General features: G+C 46.6%; 1 protein-coding gene across 1 annotated transcript; it reads left to right on the top strand.

The window, feature by feature from the left end:
• Nucleotides 1–3,211: 3,211 nt before the first annotated feature.
• Nucleotides 3,212–17,989, top strand: LOC143136813 (uncharacterized). The gene is made up of 10 exons (XM_076297487.1): nucleotides 3,212–3,335; nucleotides 3,899–4,104; nucleotides 4,412–4,513; nucleotides 5,636–5,725; nucleotides 9,253–9,363; nucleotides 10,160–10,283; nucleotides 12,369–12,766; nucleotides 12,917–13,260; nucleotides 14,952–14,998; nucleotides 15,203–17,989. The coding sequence occupies exons 1-10, from the start codon at nucleotides 3,332–3,334 to the stop codon at nucleotides 16,429–16,431; spliced, it is 2,655 nt and encodes an 884-aa protein (XP_076153602.1). The 5' UTR covers nucleotides 3,212–3,331; the 3' UTR covers nucleotides 16,432–17,989.
• Nucleotides 17,990–18,601: the final 612 nt, after the last annotated feature.

The raw sequence follows: 18,601 nt of genomic DNA, 5'->3' as shown, positions 1-18,601 counted from the left end.
TGATCTCATTTGTATAGATGGAGAACAGGACAGGTGACAAGATATATATATATATATATATATATATATATATATATATATATATATATATATATATAGATATATAGATATAGATATATATATAGATATATATAGATATATATATATAGATAGATAGATACTTTATTGATCCCCAAGGGGAAATTCAAAGGTCTCAGTAGCATACAGATATCACACACAACATGCACTTACAGCAGAAATGGTAAATATAAGTATTAAGTATAAACATATAACCAAACTCCACTGTACAATAGAGACAGTAGAGACAGCCATTCAGTATTGTAGCAGAAGCCATTGGTCATGTGTGCTAATATAGCATGAAATACAGTGTAGCAGTAAAACAGTAATAAAAACATTAGGCTGTGGACATTAGTAAAACAGTAGTAAAACAGTAGTAAAGCAGTAGTGGGCAGTCAGTACTCAAACATGGAGAGGGTGGAGAGGCAGACAGACTAAGCAGAGAAGTCTATCTCTCCTCGTCCCTTAAGTGAAGCATTGAATAGTTCAATGGCCCTGGGGACAAATGACTTCCTCAGCCTTTCAGTTGTGCATGGCAGTGAGCGAAGTCTCCAGCTGATCAAGCTCTTTTGCTTTTTAATAGTGCTGTAGAGTGGATGACATTCATTGTCCAAGATGTTGATCAGTTTGTTCAGGGTCCTTTTGTCAAATATTGAAGTGATGCACTCCAGTTCAGCTCCCACTACAGAGCCAGCCTTCCTTACCAGCTTGTCAAGTCGCCCAGCATCCTTCTTCCTTGTGTTTCCTCCCCAGCATACCACTGCATAGAAGAGGACGCTGGCAACAACAGACTGGTAGAACATCCTGAGGAGCTTGCTGCACACATTGAAGGAGCGCAGCCTCCTCAGGAAGTACAGCCTGTTCTGCCCTTTCTTGTAGAGTGCGTCAGTGTTGGCTGACCAGTCCAGTTTATTGTCCAACACACAGCCCTGAGGCACTCCGGTGTTTAAAATAGTGTTGGTGGACTTACACCCATTTATCCTCACATGCTGTGGTCTGTCCATTTTCCCTACGCCTCGCCACTGCTCTGCAACAGATGGATTCCGGAGCAGCGTCCATGCTCCGACGGCACCCACACACACCAGTCATTTCCACCCAAACGACCCTACTGAAGGTGGAGCTGGAGCCTGAAACTGATTGCCCCCCATCTAGTGGTAGTCAGACACTACAGGCCTGTCCCTCACAGGCTCCCATGCCATTCAAATGACTCATTTTGTGTGTATATAATATGCTGCAGCTGTTGTCTATAGACCCTCTCAGGTCCTGCCATGCCAGTGACATCATCGAAATTGGCAGACTTCTAAAACTAACAAACGCAATGTTTGTGTTGGTTAAAAAAGGCTAGGTATTGATTTTTTTTTTAATTAAAATGTTTCGTGTAATTTATTTTTAATTGTCATAACCAACACATTATCAGTGTTGATTCCTTCCGCTCAGTTCATCTGTAATCCAGAGTCAGAGTTGAGCTAATCCAGAGTGTCAGAGTTGGGCTAACTTGCAGCTGTTTAATCCAGAGTGTCAGAGTTGGGCTAACTTGCAGCTGTTTAATCCAGAGTGTCAGAGTTGGGCTAACTTGCAGCTGTTTAATCCAGAGTGTCAGAGTTGAGCTAACTTGCAGCTGTTTAATCCAGAGTGTCAGAGTTGGGCTAACTTGCAGCTGTTTAATCCAGAGTGTCAGAGTTGGGCTAATTTGCAGCTGTTGGAGGCGCTGCAGAAGAGTGTTGATGTTCACTGTAATGAATGTAGATGAGAAATCCATAAATAAGATCCTGACAAAGGAGTTGGGAGAGTCCAGGTGTCTTGTTACAGTGTCCGGAAGAGTAAGATGACAGATGTGGACACACACACACACACACACACACACTCTCACACTCACACACACACACACACACACACATTCCAGGTAAGGTAGTACCATGTGATTTGCTGAATCTGGATCATAATTGGGTGTGACCTCCCTACAGGCCACCCTCTGGACTCTGAGCGCACCTTAAAGGGGAACTCGGCAACTATTTCAACTTAATAAACCCAGTGTAGATGAGCCCAGACGAGCCCAGTGTACTGTAGATGAGCCCAGATAAGCCCAGTGTAGATGAGCCCAGACGAGCCCAATGCGGACGAGCCCAGTGTAGATGAGCCCAGATAAGCCCAGTGCAGATAAGCCCAGTGTAGATGAGCCCAGATAAGCCCAGTGCAGATAAACCCAGTGCAGATTATCCCAGTGTAGATGAGCCCAGATAAGCCCAGTGCAGATAAGCCCAGTGTAGATGAGCCCAGACGAGCCCTATGTAGATGAGCCCAGACGAGCCCAATGTAGATGAGCCCAGATAAGCCCAGTGTAGACGAGCCCAGATAAGCCCAGTGTAGACGAGCCCAATGCGGACGAGCCCAGATGAGCCCATGTGGATAAAAATGTGCATTCTAGCATAAGCATATAAAGCCTATCAGAACTCAGTGAGTTGAACAGTTTTGAAAACGAATGTTAAGGGTTGTTTTAGGACATGTTTATGCATGCCTGTTGCTGCCACTCTGAAGCAGTAAAGGCGATTCAAAACGAGTCATAAAAGTCAAGACAGGACCAATCGTCAAAATTTTGGTATCCACTAGTTCATCCAAAGCCAACCAGAAAAGGGACTCAAAGTGCTAAATACCGGAATTTTCCTTTAAGTCTAGCATGCATCATGCTCAGCAGACCTGTGCAGTGCTGCCTGCATCTGAACAAGCCTACTGAAGGCATAGTATTGATTTTAACCATGATGACTAACACAAACTAGCACTGGCCTGATATGTGAGATAGGTCAGGCCAGCTACCGCTCTGTGTCAGGCCACAATGAACCCCCTGGTCTAACTAAGACCATTTTAGATTTATTTTGATATCAAGCTACTACTAAAGAAAAGGGGACAAAAAGCTTGATTCAGATGAATAATACGTTTTTTATATACAATTAATCATATATTATTTCAGTTTTAGTGTTCATCCTCATTGCTTCATTTCAATTCAACAACTAGAGCCCGTTTTCTATTAAAAGTTTTCTGAACCAACCAAGAACTTAGGGACACTTATTTTGAAACTGTGAACGCTTCCTCCCTGCCCCTGTTTTATAACCTTTCACCCGGATATAGTTTCTCCGTGTTTAGGCGTTGTCAGATCAATTTGTAAACAGAGCAGTCTCGAAGTCTAGTTAAAGACTGAAGTGTAGCCTAAATATATGTGGTTTGATTTTGAATTGGACGTTACGGTGAAACGGAACTTCGGTTCCCAGCAGCGGACAAAATGGGTAAGATTGCACCGTTTTATGAAGGCAAGTTAGCTAATTCTAACCTATTAACGTTTACTAGGGCTGGTAAATGTAACTTTATCTTAGCCGCTGGTTTGAATCTCTCCAAAAATCACGAACAGCTGCAGTTGTACACGTTAAAGAGCAGCATTCAACTCGGAAAGTGTCAGGGCAGAACAATATCAGAGGCTGGTTTAATACCGATTATAGCACTAGCATTTTAAGGTGAACGCCAATGCAGCAGGAAACACTTTTAATATGATATTGTTCGGCAGGCGAGGCGAGTCTAGTTACCTTTAAGCAGGTGTATGATGTGACTGGTGTAGGAACTATTATTCGCTGCTGATACTGCATTGAAACCTAGAGGTCTCATTCCAATAAATCCGGCCCACTGCCTAATATGAGTCTGACCAACCTGATTGAGTGATCAAATGTAAGGAAATGTGACACTGAAATATTGATGAGATGAGAGCTATGGTGAAGTTAATGTATCGATTCACTCGTACAGGTCAGCCAGTCCCCTATTTCTCTGTTGAATTAACTGCCCCTCTCCGGCCTCGCAGAGTGCCCCCTACCCACCCTGGGCTCCCTGCGGCTCCTGGTTCCTCCGCTGCGTCTGGTAGCCGCCTACATGTGGCAGGTGACGCAGAGAGGGGACGTGATGCAGTATGGGATTCTGGCAGACTTCGTCTCCCTGGTGATGGAGGCGGTCCCGGAGCTGCTCAGTCCAAAGCATGCAGTGGAACTTATTCTGGGTCTGCGAGCCAGGGTAGGAGTTCTGATTTAGAACAGGAGCTAGAGCGGATGAGAACCACCTGGCTACCTGCACTCTGCTTGAGGCTGTGCATGTTGTCTGTGATTACCAGGCCTGCTGTGTGTCCTGTTCTGTGCATGTTGTCTGTGATTACCAGGTGTGCTGTGTGTCCTGTTCCTGTGCATGTTGTCTGTTGCTGTGTTCTGTAGAATGTTCTGCCCTATGCTGTGTTCTATATAATGTTCCTGTTCCATGTTGGGTTCTGTAGGACATTCTGTTCCATGCCGTGTTCCATGATGTGTTCCTATGTTCCCTGTTGTAGGTGGTTCTAGAACTGTGCCGTGGGGATCGTGCTGTAGCGTCTGACGAGCTGAAGCTCCACCTGGACAGCATCCAGCTGCTGCTGCCCGCTCTCAGAGCAGAGGTGACCAGCAGGGGGCGCAGTTACCCAGCAGCACATGACCAGCAGGGGGCGCAGTTACCCAGCAGCACATGACCAGCAGGGGGCGCATTTACCCAGCACACATGCTATGACCAGCAGGGGGCGCAGTTACCCAGCACACATGCTATGACCAGCAGGGGGCACAGTTACCCAGCAGCACATGACCAGCAGGGGGCGCAGTTACCCAGCACACATGCTATGACCAGCAGGGGGCGCAGTTACCCAGCAGCACATGACCAGCAGGGAGCAGGGGGCGCAGTTACCCAGCACACATGCTATGACCAGCAGGGGGCGCAGTTACCCAGCAGCACATGACCAGCAGGGGTCGCAGTTACCCAGCACACATGCTATGACCAGCAGGGGGCGCAGTTACCCAGCAGCACATGACCAGCAGGGGGCGCAGTTACCCAGCACACATGCTGTGCTAGTCTGCTGCTAATGAGGCTGTACTTCGGCATGTAAAGTCAGAGCATCTTTTATAATCAGGATAATCAAATATGACATGCGCTTCAGGTCTCTTGGGCTGATGCTTCTATTACTACGGCACTTCTCTCCAGGGGCGTCTCCAGGCCATTTTGCCAGGGTTTCAGCCCTGTATAAGTACAAGCCCTGTAGCTGTTTTAAAAACAGCCCTGTATGTTTTAACTGTAACCCTGAATGTCATTTTGGAAGTAGACTGGCAAAGCCTATTGTTTCATGACCATGAAATGGTGTGTGTGTGTGTGTGTATGTATAAGTATAAGTGTATATACGTTTTTAATCCCGTGAGAGAAATTTGGTGTGTGTGTGTGTGTTTGTGGGGGTGATGAAATGGGGGGTGGAGGGGGTAATGGAGTGTGAGGGGGGGGGGGTGTACCTGTCTGTATGTGGGGTGGGGGTATGTTGTGTGTTTGGGTGGGGTTTTAGGCATAGTGTAGGCCCTATTCTCCGACTGAAATTGTGCAGTTTTCTGGGAGTGACCCCCACAGACCCCTGCAAAGTTTGGGGCTGAGCCCTGAATGTTTTCAACTCTATTCTATTTTTGATAACAACAGAAATGTAAGGTTTGTTTATTTTTCAGAGGGCAAGAGGGTTGACTGACTGTAAGGGCTCTCTGTTGTTCAGGATGGCAGCCTTAGTGATTCAGAGACCGGCTTTACGAAGTTAGTTCAAACGCTCCTCGAGGATCCTGAGGAGAGAAGAAGCTTCTTCCAGGTGAGTCCTTGCGCAAACACACCATGGAATTCTGTTGTGCTTGCTGTGCTTACACACACACCTGTGGTTTCTGTGGTGACACACACGCCTGTGGTTGCTGTGGTGATACACACACACCTGTGGTTGCTGTGGTGACACACACACACCTGTGGTTGCTGTGGTGACACACACCTAAATTTGTTCTATGCATTTTACCCATCCGGGTGTAGTATGCACACATTCACACACACACACACACATAAACACATTTGGAGCAGTGAGCTGGGAGCACACACACACTAGGAGTACACACACACACATTTGGAGCAGTGAGCTGGGAGCACACACACACACTAGGAGTACACACACACATTTGGAGCAGTGAGCTGGGAGCACACACACACATTTGGAGCAGCGAGCTGGGAGCACACACACACACTAGGAGTACACACACACATTTGGAGCAGTGAGCTGGGAGCACACACACACACTAGGAGTACACACACACATTTGGAGCAGCGAGCTGGGAGCACACACACACACTAGGAGCACACACAAGGATTAAAGTTCTCCGTCATAGGACGGATTTCCGTCAATTTGATTTTAGAAATGTCATATTTGAGATCGATGCAGATCCGATGAGAAAAGAAATAGGAGGGGGGGGGGGGGACTGTCACCTTTGCTTTTCCTTTTTTAAGGCAACTACAAATATTAGGTAAATGTTTAAAGACCTAATAGTGTTCTTGAGAACTTTCTGTGTCTCAATCCGTGACCGCTCAAGTCCTATACGGCCTACGTCAGCCATGAGTTTCGCTTTGTATGTTGTAGCTACACACTTGTCTCGGGCGTTTGCTTAAAAAAAAGAACACGTATGGAGGACTATAACGGTCTAAAAGTTGGATTATAGTGACACAATCGAGACAGCTGATGAGGTTGGCCAATCCGTTTAACTTTTTTGGATATGATATTGTGAGCTCTATGTGCGAATTCGGAGGCTGTGTTCTTTCCGTGCATCAATGTAGACACTTACTATCGCGAACTCTTGTCAGGGGAGGTCATTCATTTTGGGTTTCACCTATGACTTGAACAGATAGCCTGCTATGCCACCCGATGTAGGCTACTATTATTGTTACAGTTTTTAATCAATGCAACTAACATTATGTGTAAAGCGACGCAATATAAACCGTAGCCTATGCAATTTATTATCCCGTCTGTTATGACATACAACAATGTTTTTCACAATTTGCGATGGAAGGTTTTGACTGAGCGTGTCGAGTAAGGCGGTCAGTCGTGTTTGTGACGCACAGACAGCCTTGTAGCCTATTTTGCTTAGGCCTCACTTTTAACGACAATAGCTTGTGAGTGTATGTTGACAAAAAATAACCATACAATTAAAATAGTCAACTTAAAACTTTGCTATAAAATATTATTAATTTATAGCACAAAACCATAACCAGTGGGCCTACCAGAACCTCGCATATTAGCGTCATGATTTGTGTGCGTCTATTTGGCAAGGCCACTAGCTGTCATGGATGCGTTGTTGCTAAAGGAAGGCAGGTGTCAAAAGTTAAAAAATAAATGCAGCTGGGCAGCTGTAGGAAACGGGGGAGAACTAACAAGCCATGGTGTAAAGAAATTTAAAGTGCCAGGAGTTTGCTTTTGCGCGGTTCGCTGCAAGAAAATTGTTTATGGATGCAATAGGAAAACGTTTTAGCACGCCACCAATCAGAAGACCGCCATAAGGTTAACGTTCGTGCACTTCAGGACATCTTCCCTACCTGGTGCAACTAGCCACCACGACAGAGGTAGGCTACGTTTATCTATGGCTGACCGTTTTTACGTTTAGAAAGTAGGCTACGCATGTTCTTTCATAGCGCAACCTCTTGTCAACCTTCTACAATCTGTTGCTGAAAACAAGCGCCGTCTCCAGATTGTCGTTACAAATGCGCAGACCTCCTGCATGAGCACACACAGTATTGCTGCAACTGAGTTGTCTGTAAAACTCAAAATTACCATGTTATCATTAAATGCGGATGAGGCAACAAATGGAAATATGAACAATATCTAGAATGTTCTGATTTGTTACTTTGATGAGGAAATGGGAAGTCTTGCAAACTTGATTTTATAGATTTTACTTGGTGTTGAATTGCATATTAACAAGAAAAAAATCTCCCCTTTAAACACTTTTGGCCTGAAGTAATTAAATAAGAGTGTGTTAAAGCCTTTCTACAATATTGCTGCAGTAGAAAAGAACAGCAATGGCTAATCAGCAATGGTCAGGGATGGTACTAAAATATATTTTTGTTCATCAGGAAAACTCAATCTCAATCAAGAACACTCTCAATTCGCCTTATTCACATGGCGGCCATTGGCGGCTAAAACGAGGCTACAGGATTGTTATGTTCTATGCATTCACCTGTAGGTGGCATTAATTATATAGTAAGTGTACCCTGTAGCCTCGTTTTGGTTTAAACAATGGCCGCTGTGTGAATAAGGCGAATACTCCCTTTACTTTGCTGTTTGCATCTTTTTGTACATTAAAAACCAATAGGTCGCGACCGCAAAAGGGGTGCTATCTCTATAGGTAGATTGAACAACTTATGGCCTGAAAAAAGTTCAGTCAAACGATTTTTTTTCACTTTAATCCCTGCACACACACACACATTTGGAGCAGTGAGCTGGGAGCACACACACACTAGGAGCACACACACACACATTTGGAGCAGTGAGCTGGGAGCACACACACATTTGGAGCAGTGAGCTGGGAGCACACACACACACATTTGGAGCAGTGAGCTGGGAGCACACACACACACATTTGGAGCAGTGAGCAGCCCTTAACCTGGCGCCTAGGAGCAGTAGGAGAAAACCCTCACTATGTAATAACTCAGTATTACTAGTTACTATATTAGTAAGTATCACTAATATGAAATAACACTGGTGCTAGCTGGGCCGTGGGTGATGTTTTCAAAGCTTTACCTTTTAGGCCAGGACCCAGGACCTTTTAGCCAGGAGGACAATCTTACTTTAACACATCACAACATCCCAGTAAGATCTCTAGTGGGGTCGATACAGGGCCTTTTAGCCAGGACAATCTTATTTTAACACATCACAACATCCCAGTAAGATCTCTAGTGGGGTCGATACAGGACCTTTTAGCCAGGACAATCTTACTTTAACACATCACAACATCCCAGTAAGATCTCTAGTGGGGTCGATACAGGACCTTTTAGCCAGGAGAATCTTACTTTAACACTTCACAACATCCCAGTAAGATCCCTGGGGTAACAGGGTCGATACAGGTGATATCCAAACAATGGTAAACCTCGTGTGTAACTGAAAACCCTCTAAATATGTTCCTCTGCTGAGTACTGAGTGAGGCTTTGGATTATATGGGACTGCTGATATTATTGGGAGTGATTGGCAGTGATTACTCTGCTGATATTATTGGAAGAGATTACTCGGCTGATATTGGAAGTTGGAAGTGACTGACCTCCGCTCTAAATGTGTGTGTGTGTGTGTGTGTGTGTGTGTGTGTGTGTGTGCAGGACGTGTTTCCGGATGTGTGTGGCTCCCGTTATGATGAGGTGCTGCAGGTTCTCATGTGGGACTTCCTCAGGAGACTGGAGAAGCTGCTGCCAGTCCCTGATCTGCTGCAGGTCAGTCAAGCCCAGATACACAGTGATCATTTACATGCTTTAGGATTAGACCAGATACATAGTGATCATTTACATGCTTTAGGATTAGACCAGATACATAGTGATGATCATTTACATGCTTTAGGATTAGACCAGATCCATAGTGATGATCATTTACATGTCTCAGGATTAAACCAGATACATAGTGATCATTTACATGCTTTAGGATTACACCAGATCCATAGTGATGATCATTTACATGTCTCAGGATTAGACCAGATACATAGTGATCATTTACATGTCTCTTTAGGATTAGACCAGATACATAGTGATCATTTACATGTGCTTAGGATTAGACCAGATACATAGTGATGATCATTTACATGTCTCTTTAGGATTAGACCAGATACATAGTGATCATTTACATGTCTCTTTAGGATTAGACCAGAAACATCCACATTTAAACCAGCACAGACCAGATACATCCACATTTAAACCAGCACAGCTGATACACAGTTACATTTCTTGTTGGTTGTGTTGTGGCTGACTGTGTTAAATCTCTTGTACTGTAGGTTGTGTCGTGGCGGACTGTGTTAAATCTCTTGTGTCGTAGCTGACTGTGTTAAATCTCTTGTAGGTTGTGACATGGCTGAGTGTGTTAAATCTCTTGTAGGTTGTGTCGTAGCTGACTGTGTTAAATCTCTTGTAGGTTGTGACATAGCTGACAGTGTTAAATCTCTTGCAGGTTGTGACGTGGCTGACTGTGTTAAATCTCTTGTTGGTTGTGTCGTGGCTGAGTGTGTTAAATCTCTTGCAGGTTGTGTCATGGCTTGATGACTCTGCTGCGTTGGCTGCTGACTGCACTGAGTGCATTACCCACCCTGAGAATCTGAAGGCCTTAACCCAGTGCACTGAGGTCCTCGCTCGCCTGGATCCTCCTAGTAGGTGCTTTAGCCAGACATCACCACGTGTCCTAGTTAGGGGGCATACATCACTATGTGTCCTAGTTAGGGGACAGACATCACTATGTGTCCTTGTTAGGGGACAGACATCACCTTGTGTCCTAGTTATGTGTCCTAGTTAGGGGGTATACATCACCTTGTGTCCTAGTTAGTCTATGCGATCACGGGTTTGCAAGTAATTCAAACGAGAGTAATGGGTGCGCAGGTGAACGCAGAGCAGTATAGACTGTAAATATGATGCAATTTGATTTCATTTCACGATTTTCTTAAAATTTGCATACTTGATCGTACAGACAAGTGTGTAGTCTCGTTGGAAATCCGCACTTCTGCTCTGTCACGCAACAAAAGGTTTCATCTCGCTGTGACAAATAGTTCCAGAGCAATGTAACAGAGAATAATAGGTGTGTTTTTTGACGCACTTTGCATCAATCAGGCTCTAAGGCAGGGGTGTCAAACTCATTTTGGTTCAGGGGCCACATACAGCCCATCTGATCTCAAGTGGGCCGGACCAGTGAAATAATTGCAAAACATCCTTTGGCAACTCCAAATCTCCAGCTTAGTTTTTTTCAGTAGGCTATGCTTTACCCTTCAGCCTACATTTGTAGCCTACATAATGACAAGGGATATATTAGATTATTACACATTTATTCAGAGAGGCCAATGAAATTTAAATAAAATGCATTTCACTCTCATAAACAACTGGTTTATTTTTATAGTTGAGTGGATAGGCCTACATTTTTACATCTGACCACCTGAACCAACTCACCACACTAAACTCAAGTGGGAGCTATGAAGAAAGTTAACATCCTGCCTTAAAAATGTAAATGTGCAAATGTATGAAAAATAAAATGAATTTAACAAACATAAGTTAGCAGTGCATGAGCAATACGATCAACTGATACGATTAGGTTACATCAGATCAAATAATTTTGTAGGCTAGGTGGCGGTGCTGTGTAATAGGCTATCCACCATAAAGGCCAGATCCTGCACCCATTCCGGGCATTTAAATTGCTACTGGTCTGCCTTTTTTCTCCAAGAACTGTCCAATTTCCTCTCGTAGTTCAAAGAAACGCTTGAGTACGGCACCTCGGCTTAACCACCGTACTACAGCTAAGAAAACAGTCAAACTGACGGTGAGTCAGACCTCGCGACCTGATTAAATTTACAGTTTGCACAACCACACTTTAACATGATCCAAGTTTAGTGTTTTACAACACAACACTTCCTGGTGCAAAATACAATAAAATGCCCAAACATCTTGTCCTCCGTTTGCAGGCTGCACTGTCTCTGAATTTTGTCGCAACGCCTGCTTTTCTCCCGACAATGTAGCCAAACTGACAGCACAGGACCAGTCAACTCCGAACTTTTTTTTTTGTTTTTTGGCTGCGCCTAGCGGCTGAATTGAGCATTTCGATTATTTCTTTGAAAATTCATAACTCCTCACAGGAATGGGCTAGAGATTTTTTTTTTTTTTTGACATCGTCAGAAATGTATTCTCTACAAGTCTGGGCCGGATTAAACCATCTAGCGGGCCGCATCCGGCCCACGGGCCGTATGTTTGACACCCCTGCTCTAAGGGTTAACCCATTTACCCCTAAAATGCCTGCTAAAAATGCCTATAGAATCCTATCGCATTCTAGACTAAATAACCTTATTTCCTGAGGGTTTTCTGAAAAAAGACTAAGAATTGTCAACGTCTACCAAAACCTTAATATCTAAGCCTCTGTACACTTAGAAACATGAAATAAAAAGCATGCTGCGCTACGCAGCAACCGGCGGGAGATAGAATGTTGCGTCGTGCAGCATCCAGCGCGAATGGGTTAATATACATTTTGCTTTGTGTCATGGGGTGAAAATGTGAAGTAGATGTATTAATCACATACACAATAGAGTAATTAAAGCATAAGTCCCTTACTGGAGTGGAAGTTTGACGAGGCGTGTGTGTGTGTGTGTGTGTGTGTGTGTGTCAGTTTGTGTGTTTGTGTGTTTGTGTGTTTGTGTGTTTGTGTGTGTGTGTGTGTGTGTGTGTGTGTGTGTGTGTGTGTGTGTGTGCGCGCGCGCCAGGCGCCCCCACAGTGCTGGGGGGAATCATCGTCTCCCTGCTCCACACCGGACCACACAGGACTGCCACCAGGGGGCAGATGGACAGCACCACGGGGGGGCAGATGGACAGCACCACAGGGCAGATGGACAGCACCACAGGGCAGATGGACAGCACCACAGGGGGGCAGATGGACAGCACCACAGGGGGGCAGATGGACAGCACCACAGGGCAGATGAACAGCACTTGCCCTACACAGCATTACCATCCGACCGAGGATCATGCCCAGAGCGACCCTGTGACCTCCGAGGAGGTTGTCCTGGAGACCGTTACCAAGACCACGTGTACAGGAATGGAGCTGGGGACGAGTTTAGCTGACGGAGAAGCAGAGGAAGAGCCGGGAGGAGGAGGAGGACACAGGGCAGATGGAGGAGAGGAGGTGTCCGCAGGAGGAGGAGGAGGAGGAGGAGGTCACAGGGCAGATGGAGGAGAGGAGGTGTCCGCAGGAGGAGGAGGAGGTCACAAGGCAGGGGAGAGGCAGCAGGGAGGTGTAGAGGAGGTGGATGTGGAGATGACAGAGATCAGTGGAGGAGAGGAGGAGGAGGAGGAGGAGAGCAGTGACTGGGTGTCCGAGAGGGACAGGATGAGCCAGGGTCAGTCAGGGGAGGCAGAACTCCAACAGGAAACACACAGGCAGGGTTCCACCGCCACTTCCTGTGTGGACGCAGAGCGGGCGACTGGTGGGACTGCCCCTGACTCCGCTGTCCCGGTCGGCTGGAGGAGGTCACAAAGGAAGCCAAAGAAAACCTGGAAGGTCAAGGTCGTCCATGCACAGGTGCAGAGGACAAAGGTCAAGGCCCAGGAAAGAAAACATGGCTGCTGTTTGGAGTCAAAGAACGTCAATTCCAGTGAGAGGTACTGAAAAATATGGCTAGTTTGTTTGAGATGGTGAAAAGGTGAACTGTTAATGCTGGCTTTTTCTACCGAGACCACAAAAGTACAGTAATGCATTTACATGACACTCGAAAAAAACAAATTATTGTGTTAGTCTGACCCAAACCAAAGTTTTGAAATGCATGTTCACATGTTTGTTAAACATGAAATCGGATATGCTGTTATTTGTAATATATATATAATGATTGATTTTGAATGAAATACACGGGGCATTTTGTGGTCAAAGTGACTACATACAGAAGTGCAAATGGTTGGAAAATTAATTAATAATCAATAAAGTATTTCTCTGTAAAAAACAGAGAAATTATCTCGGTTGTACTAAAACACCGAGATAATGCGAAAATAGCTTGAGTAAGCTGTGCATGTATACTGTCAGCTCAAATCGTGTAAAACTACCGCCTACTGACCAATCAGTTATCTTGAAAAACATAGTTATCTCACGTGTAAGATTCTGTCATATATCTTACAGGTGGAGCTTAGAAATACTGTGATAATACCAAACAATACCGAAAACCGTGATAATTTTGGTCACTATAATCGTGAGGTTACATTTTCATACCGTTACATCCCTAATCGTGACCATGCTGCGCAAATTTGTTCAAAACTGCTGCATTGAAGTTAACTCTGTTAAGGTCATCACAACATAGTAGGCTACATTGAGGAGACTAAACTAAGTTAAGGTATGCAATCAAGCAGTCTCTCAAATCTAACGTTAGAATACTGTTTGGATGTCGAATTTAGCATGCTTAGCCTACTTACAGCTGCTTGTCAATTTCGTTGAAGGGCTCATTCTATTGACTCAGACACTGAATGTTTGCAAAATCCCGATGTAAATGGAAAAGTGTTTTCCAAAATTCAAAAGTGAAGTACGAACATTTATTTTAGCTAACTATGTAGAAAACTTTATGAATTGCATCCACACATCAGCAGCCCTTTACCTGTGTTACAATTGCAAGGGTTCCCTCACGAACATCTTAAAGTGACAGGCACTCATTTAGACCTATACACTACCAAGACGATCTTAATCCCCCACCCCCGTTGTCCAAGTCCAGCTACCGCCACAAATTAAATCCAATTCTGTGGGAAACACTGTAAGGAAACGGCTGATAGTCAGGAAGGGATAGACGAGGAGAATGGCTTCTCTTTCTATGGTGATGACGAATCACAGTTTGACAGTGATCATGACTGTACCTAATTTGATTGGTTGATCGTCTTTTTTATTTACACGTTGCTTTAGTGCTGCGTGCCACCAGTAGATGAGCATCTCAAGTGTGTGGGGTACAGGTGTGTGGGGTACAGGTGTGTACAGGTGTGTGGGGTACAGGTGTGTGGGGTACAGGTTTGTGGGGTACATGTTTGTGGGGTACAGGTTTGTGGTACATGTTTGTGGGGTGGAGGTGTGTGGGGTACAGGTGTGTGGGGTACAGGTGTGTGGGGTACAGGTGTGTGGGGTACAGGTTTGTGGGGTACAGGTTTGTGGGGTACAAGTTTGTGGGGTACAGGTGTGTGGGGTACAAGTTTGTGGGGTACAGGTGTGTGGGGTACAGGTACAGGTGTGTGGGGTACAGGTATGTGGGGTACATGTTTCTGACTTGTGTTTGTGTTTTGTATCTTGTCTCTGTCTCACTGCTGGCGAATCTTTGTTATTACAGTTCAGCCGTCGGCCCCATTCGAGTATCTGTTGGGGAAAACAGTTCAGGTACATTTTGATCCTTTTGATTTAAATAATATCTGTGAATGAAGCAATCAAAGCATGACGGTAGATCTAAAATGTTGTTGATGGAATACTTGTATTAAAGGGACTTTAACAAAACACTGTGGAAGTTTGTGTCTACAGTCAGTGGCTTAATCTCTGTGTTGTGTGTACAGTCAGTGGCTTAATCTCTGTGTTGTGTGCTTGCAGATGAGGCCGCCCAGACATGGTCGCGTCCACAGTGCCCATTCTCCCACCAGCAGGAGGAGCTAGTGAGGCAGCACCAGGAGCTGGTTCACACTGACCAGACTCAGACAGCGCCCCCCTCAGTCCCGGCCCTGCCTCACGCGTGCGCCGACTGCGGGAAGAGCTACCGCTTCTCCTCGGAGCTGAAGGCGCACCAGCGCACGCACTCGGGGGAGCGACCGTTCACCTGCCAGCAGTGTGACAAGAGCTTCGCGCACAGCCAGGCGCTGGCACGCCATCGCTACACGCACGGTGCTCCGCGCCTCTACGAGTGCGGCCGCTGCCCCGAGGTCTTCCCTTCCATAGCGGTCCGCAACGAGCACCGCCGTGCGCAGCACGAGCCCAAGATCTACTGCGCCGAGTGTGACAAGCTCTTCAGTTCGTCATCTGCTCTCCAGCGCCACCTGCTGTTGCACCAGCAGGAGCGTCCCTACAAGTGCCCCGAATGCCCCGCCGCCTTCCCCTGTCTGCCCAGTCTCACTCGCCATGGGGTGGCGCACCGCACCGAGCGCTCCTACCCCTGCAGCTGCGGCAAGTCCTTCACCTACAAGGGGGCGCTGTTGAGCCACCAGCGCGTGCACTCCAACGAGCGGCCCTTCCTCTGCGACGACTGCGGCAAGAGCTTCCTGTACAAGGGCGCGCTGGAGCAGCATCGCATGACCCACTCGGATGAGAGGCCCTTCCTCTGCCCGCACTGCGGCAAGGCCTTCAAGCGCCAGCGCAGCCTGAACAAGCACGTGAGCGGGCACACCCGCGAGAAAGTCTTCCACTGCTCACAGTGCGACAAGACCTTCTGCTACAAAGCCAGCCTGACACGGCACGAGCTGACCCACTCGGGGGAGAGGCCCTTCCTGTGCGACGACTGCGGTAAGGGGTTCTTCTCGCACAGTGAGCTGCAGAAGCACCAGCGGTTTCACACGGGCCACAAGCCGTTCCGATGCGCGGTGTGCGACAAGAGCTTCACGCAGTCCTGCTACCTGACTCTGCACATGCGCTACCACACAGGCGCGCGGCCGTACACCTGCACGTCCTGCTCGAAGAACTTCAGCAGCTCCACGCGGCTCAAGAGGCACATGCGCACACACACCGGTGAGAAGCCGTACCAGTGCACTGTGTGCCTCGCACGCTTCCAGCAGTCCTACCAGCTGAAGGCTCACCGACAGACCCACCACGCCCTCAACCCCGACCAATAACGCGGCACGAATGGTGACTGATGCACCTGACCCTCAGCTTCGACCAATGACGCAGCTCAAATGATGACTGATGCACCTGACCCTCAACCCCGACCAATGACGCATCTGGAATGGCAGACACACTACACACTATGCCTCGGCCAATGACACGGCTGGAATGGCCAACGCATCACAACCTCAGCCTCGACCAATGACACGGCTGAAATGGCCAACACACTCGGCCCTCAGACGCGACCAGTGACACAACTGGTATTCATGGGTTTCATCAGGTCCTTTTCTAGAGGTCTATTAATCAAGCACCATGCAGTCTGCATTCATAATCCAGGTGCTTGATTAATACACCTGTGGAAAGGGACCTGATGGAACCCATGAATAGCAAATGCATTGACCCTCGGCCTTGACCAAGTATACTGCTGGAATGGCAAATGATGCGCCTTCCCTTAGCCTTGACCAATGACCCTTACCCTCTCACCTGCACACCTATGGCCCTCTCACCTGCACACCTGTGGCCCTCTCACCTGCACACCTGTGGCCCTCTCACCTGCACACCTGCGGCCCTCTCACCTGCACACCTACATACCTGTGGCCCTCTCACCTACACACCTGTCATGTACACACCTGTGGCCCTCTCACCTGCACACTTGTGGCCCTCTCACCTGCACACCTCACACCTGTGGCCCTCTCACCTGCACACCTGTGGCCCTCTCACCTACACCTCTCACCTGCACACCTGTGGCCCTCTCACCTGCACACCTGCGGCCCTCTCACCTGCACACCTGCGGCCCTCTCACCTGCACACCTACATACCTGTGGCCCTCTCACCTACACACCTCACACCTGTGGCCCTCTCACCTACACACCTCACACCTGTGGCCCTCTCACCTGCACACCTGTGGCCTTCACCAGGATGAGGTGTGTCTGGTGCTGAATGCTTCCTGATAGAACACTCAATCATGCTCTGATTCCACCATTCCGTCCAGATCCGTGTGTGTCTGCATTGCTCCAGATCCGTGTGTGTCTGCATTGCTCCAGAGACGTGTGTGTCTGCATTGCTCCAGATCCGTGTGTGTCTGCATTGCTCCAGATCTGTGTGTGTCTGCATTGCTCCAGAGACGTGTGTAAACGTGTGTGTCTGCATTGCTCCAGAGACTTGTGTAAACGTGTGTGTCTGCATTGCTCCAGATCTATTTGGATGACTCTTTTGGACTCAAGGGCACAAGTCTGAGTCTTCTTAAAGGATTTGTTAACCACTAACCACAGCTTAATAATAGCAAAGAAGGGGGTTCTATTTATCATAAACTTTTGATTTCAACTCTTTTTGGAGTAGATGTCGGTCTAAAACTCTACGTTCATACTCTTGTTACTAAAATTGTTTTAGCTGTTAAAAAAAAATGATATGATGTCTTTCAATGTCCATCATTCATGTTTCTACCTGTACCATGTTTGTTTTATTTTTGAGTTTTTATTTTCATATTTGTGCCTTATAAAGAATGGGTTGCATATTGAATGTAAATGAATTAAGCCCACAAATAAAGTTCAGAAGTTCAGAAATTGAGAATGTGTGTGATGTAGCTCAACTAGAGGCTAGAAATGAAGAACAACCAGCCAATCAGGGTTAAGCGACCACACCTAGCCTGGGAATACCAATTTGGGATTACCAATTTGGGATTTGCTCTGCAGGTCAGACCAAGAGGTCATTGAAGCCCATTTCCCTAAAACATGGGCACGCAAATACAATCGCTAATAGAGCTAGAGAGTAGAGAGCTAAGAGTGTAACAGTCATATAGGTTTATGTTTAGAGGGGTTTTTTCTTCCGGATTAAAAAAAAAAAAAGGTTTTTGGCCTGTGCGAAACTTGGTGGGCATGTAGCCAAAGTCCTTTTAGGCAAGTCCCTCCACTTGGCGGCCATATACCAACGTTTTATGGGCACTCATCGGGCACAGTCTTTGGGTCGAACTGTGCCTGCGCAAGGCTTCACGACACCAATCTTGCTCCAGCGGCGAGATCACAACACATGATTGGCACGATGTCTTCACAACACACCATATGATTGGCTCAATGTATTCACATCACACCACATGATTGGCTCAATGTATTCACATGTCGACGTTTTGCTGAGGAAGGGGTGGGATATGTGTAGACAACGGCCATATTGGCGTGACAAACTAGC

The sequence above is a fragment of the Alosa pseudoharengus genome, unplaced genomic scaffold (genome assembly GCF_046254945.1).
Source record: "Alosa pseudoharengus isolate Yale_2024_CS ecotype anadromous, Long Island Sound unplaced genomic scaffold, YU_APseudo_1.1 YU_APseudo_1.1_scf_20, whole genome shotgun sequence".
Lineage (NCBI taxonomy): Eukaryota > Metazoa > Chordata > Actinopteri > Clupeiformes > Clupeidae > Alosa > Alosa pseudoharengus.
This window is presented reverse-complemented; position numbering and strand designations above follow the sequence as displayed.

Bases quoted from the DNA above. Each gene is read 5' to 3' on its own strand.
- LOC143136813 (XM_076297487.1), top strand. The intron at 4,514-5,635 runs GTGACCAGCAGG...TCTGTTGTTCAG, and splicing joins TGCCCGCTCTCAGAGCAGAG to GATGGCAGCCTTAGTGATTC. The intron at 14,999-15,202 runs GTACATTTTGAT...GTGTGCTTGCAG, and splicing joins TGTTGGGGAAAACAGTTCAG to ATGAGGCCGCCCAGACATGG.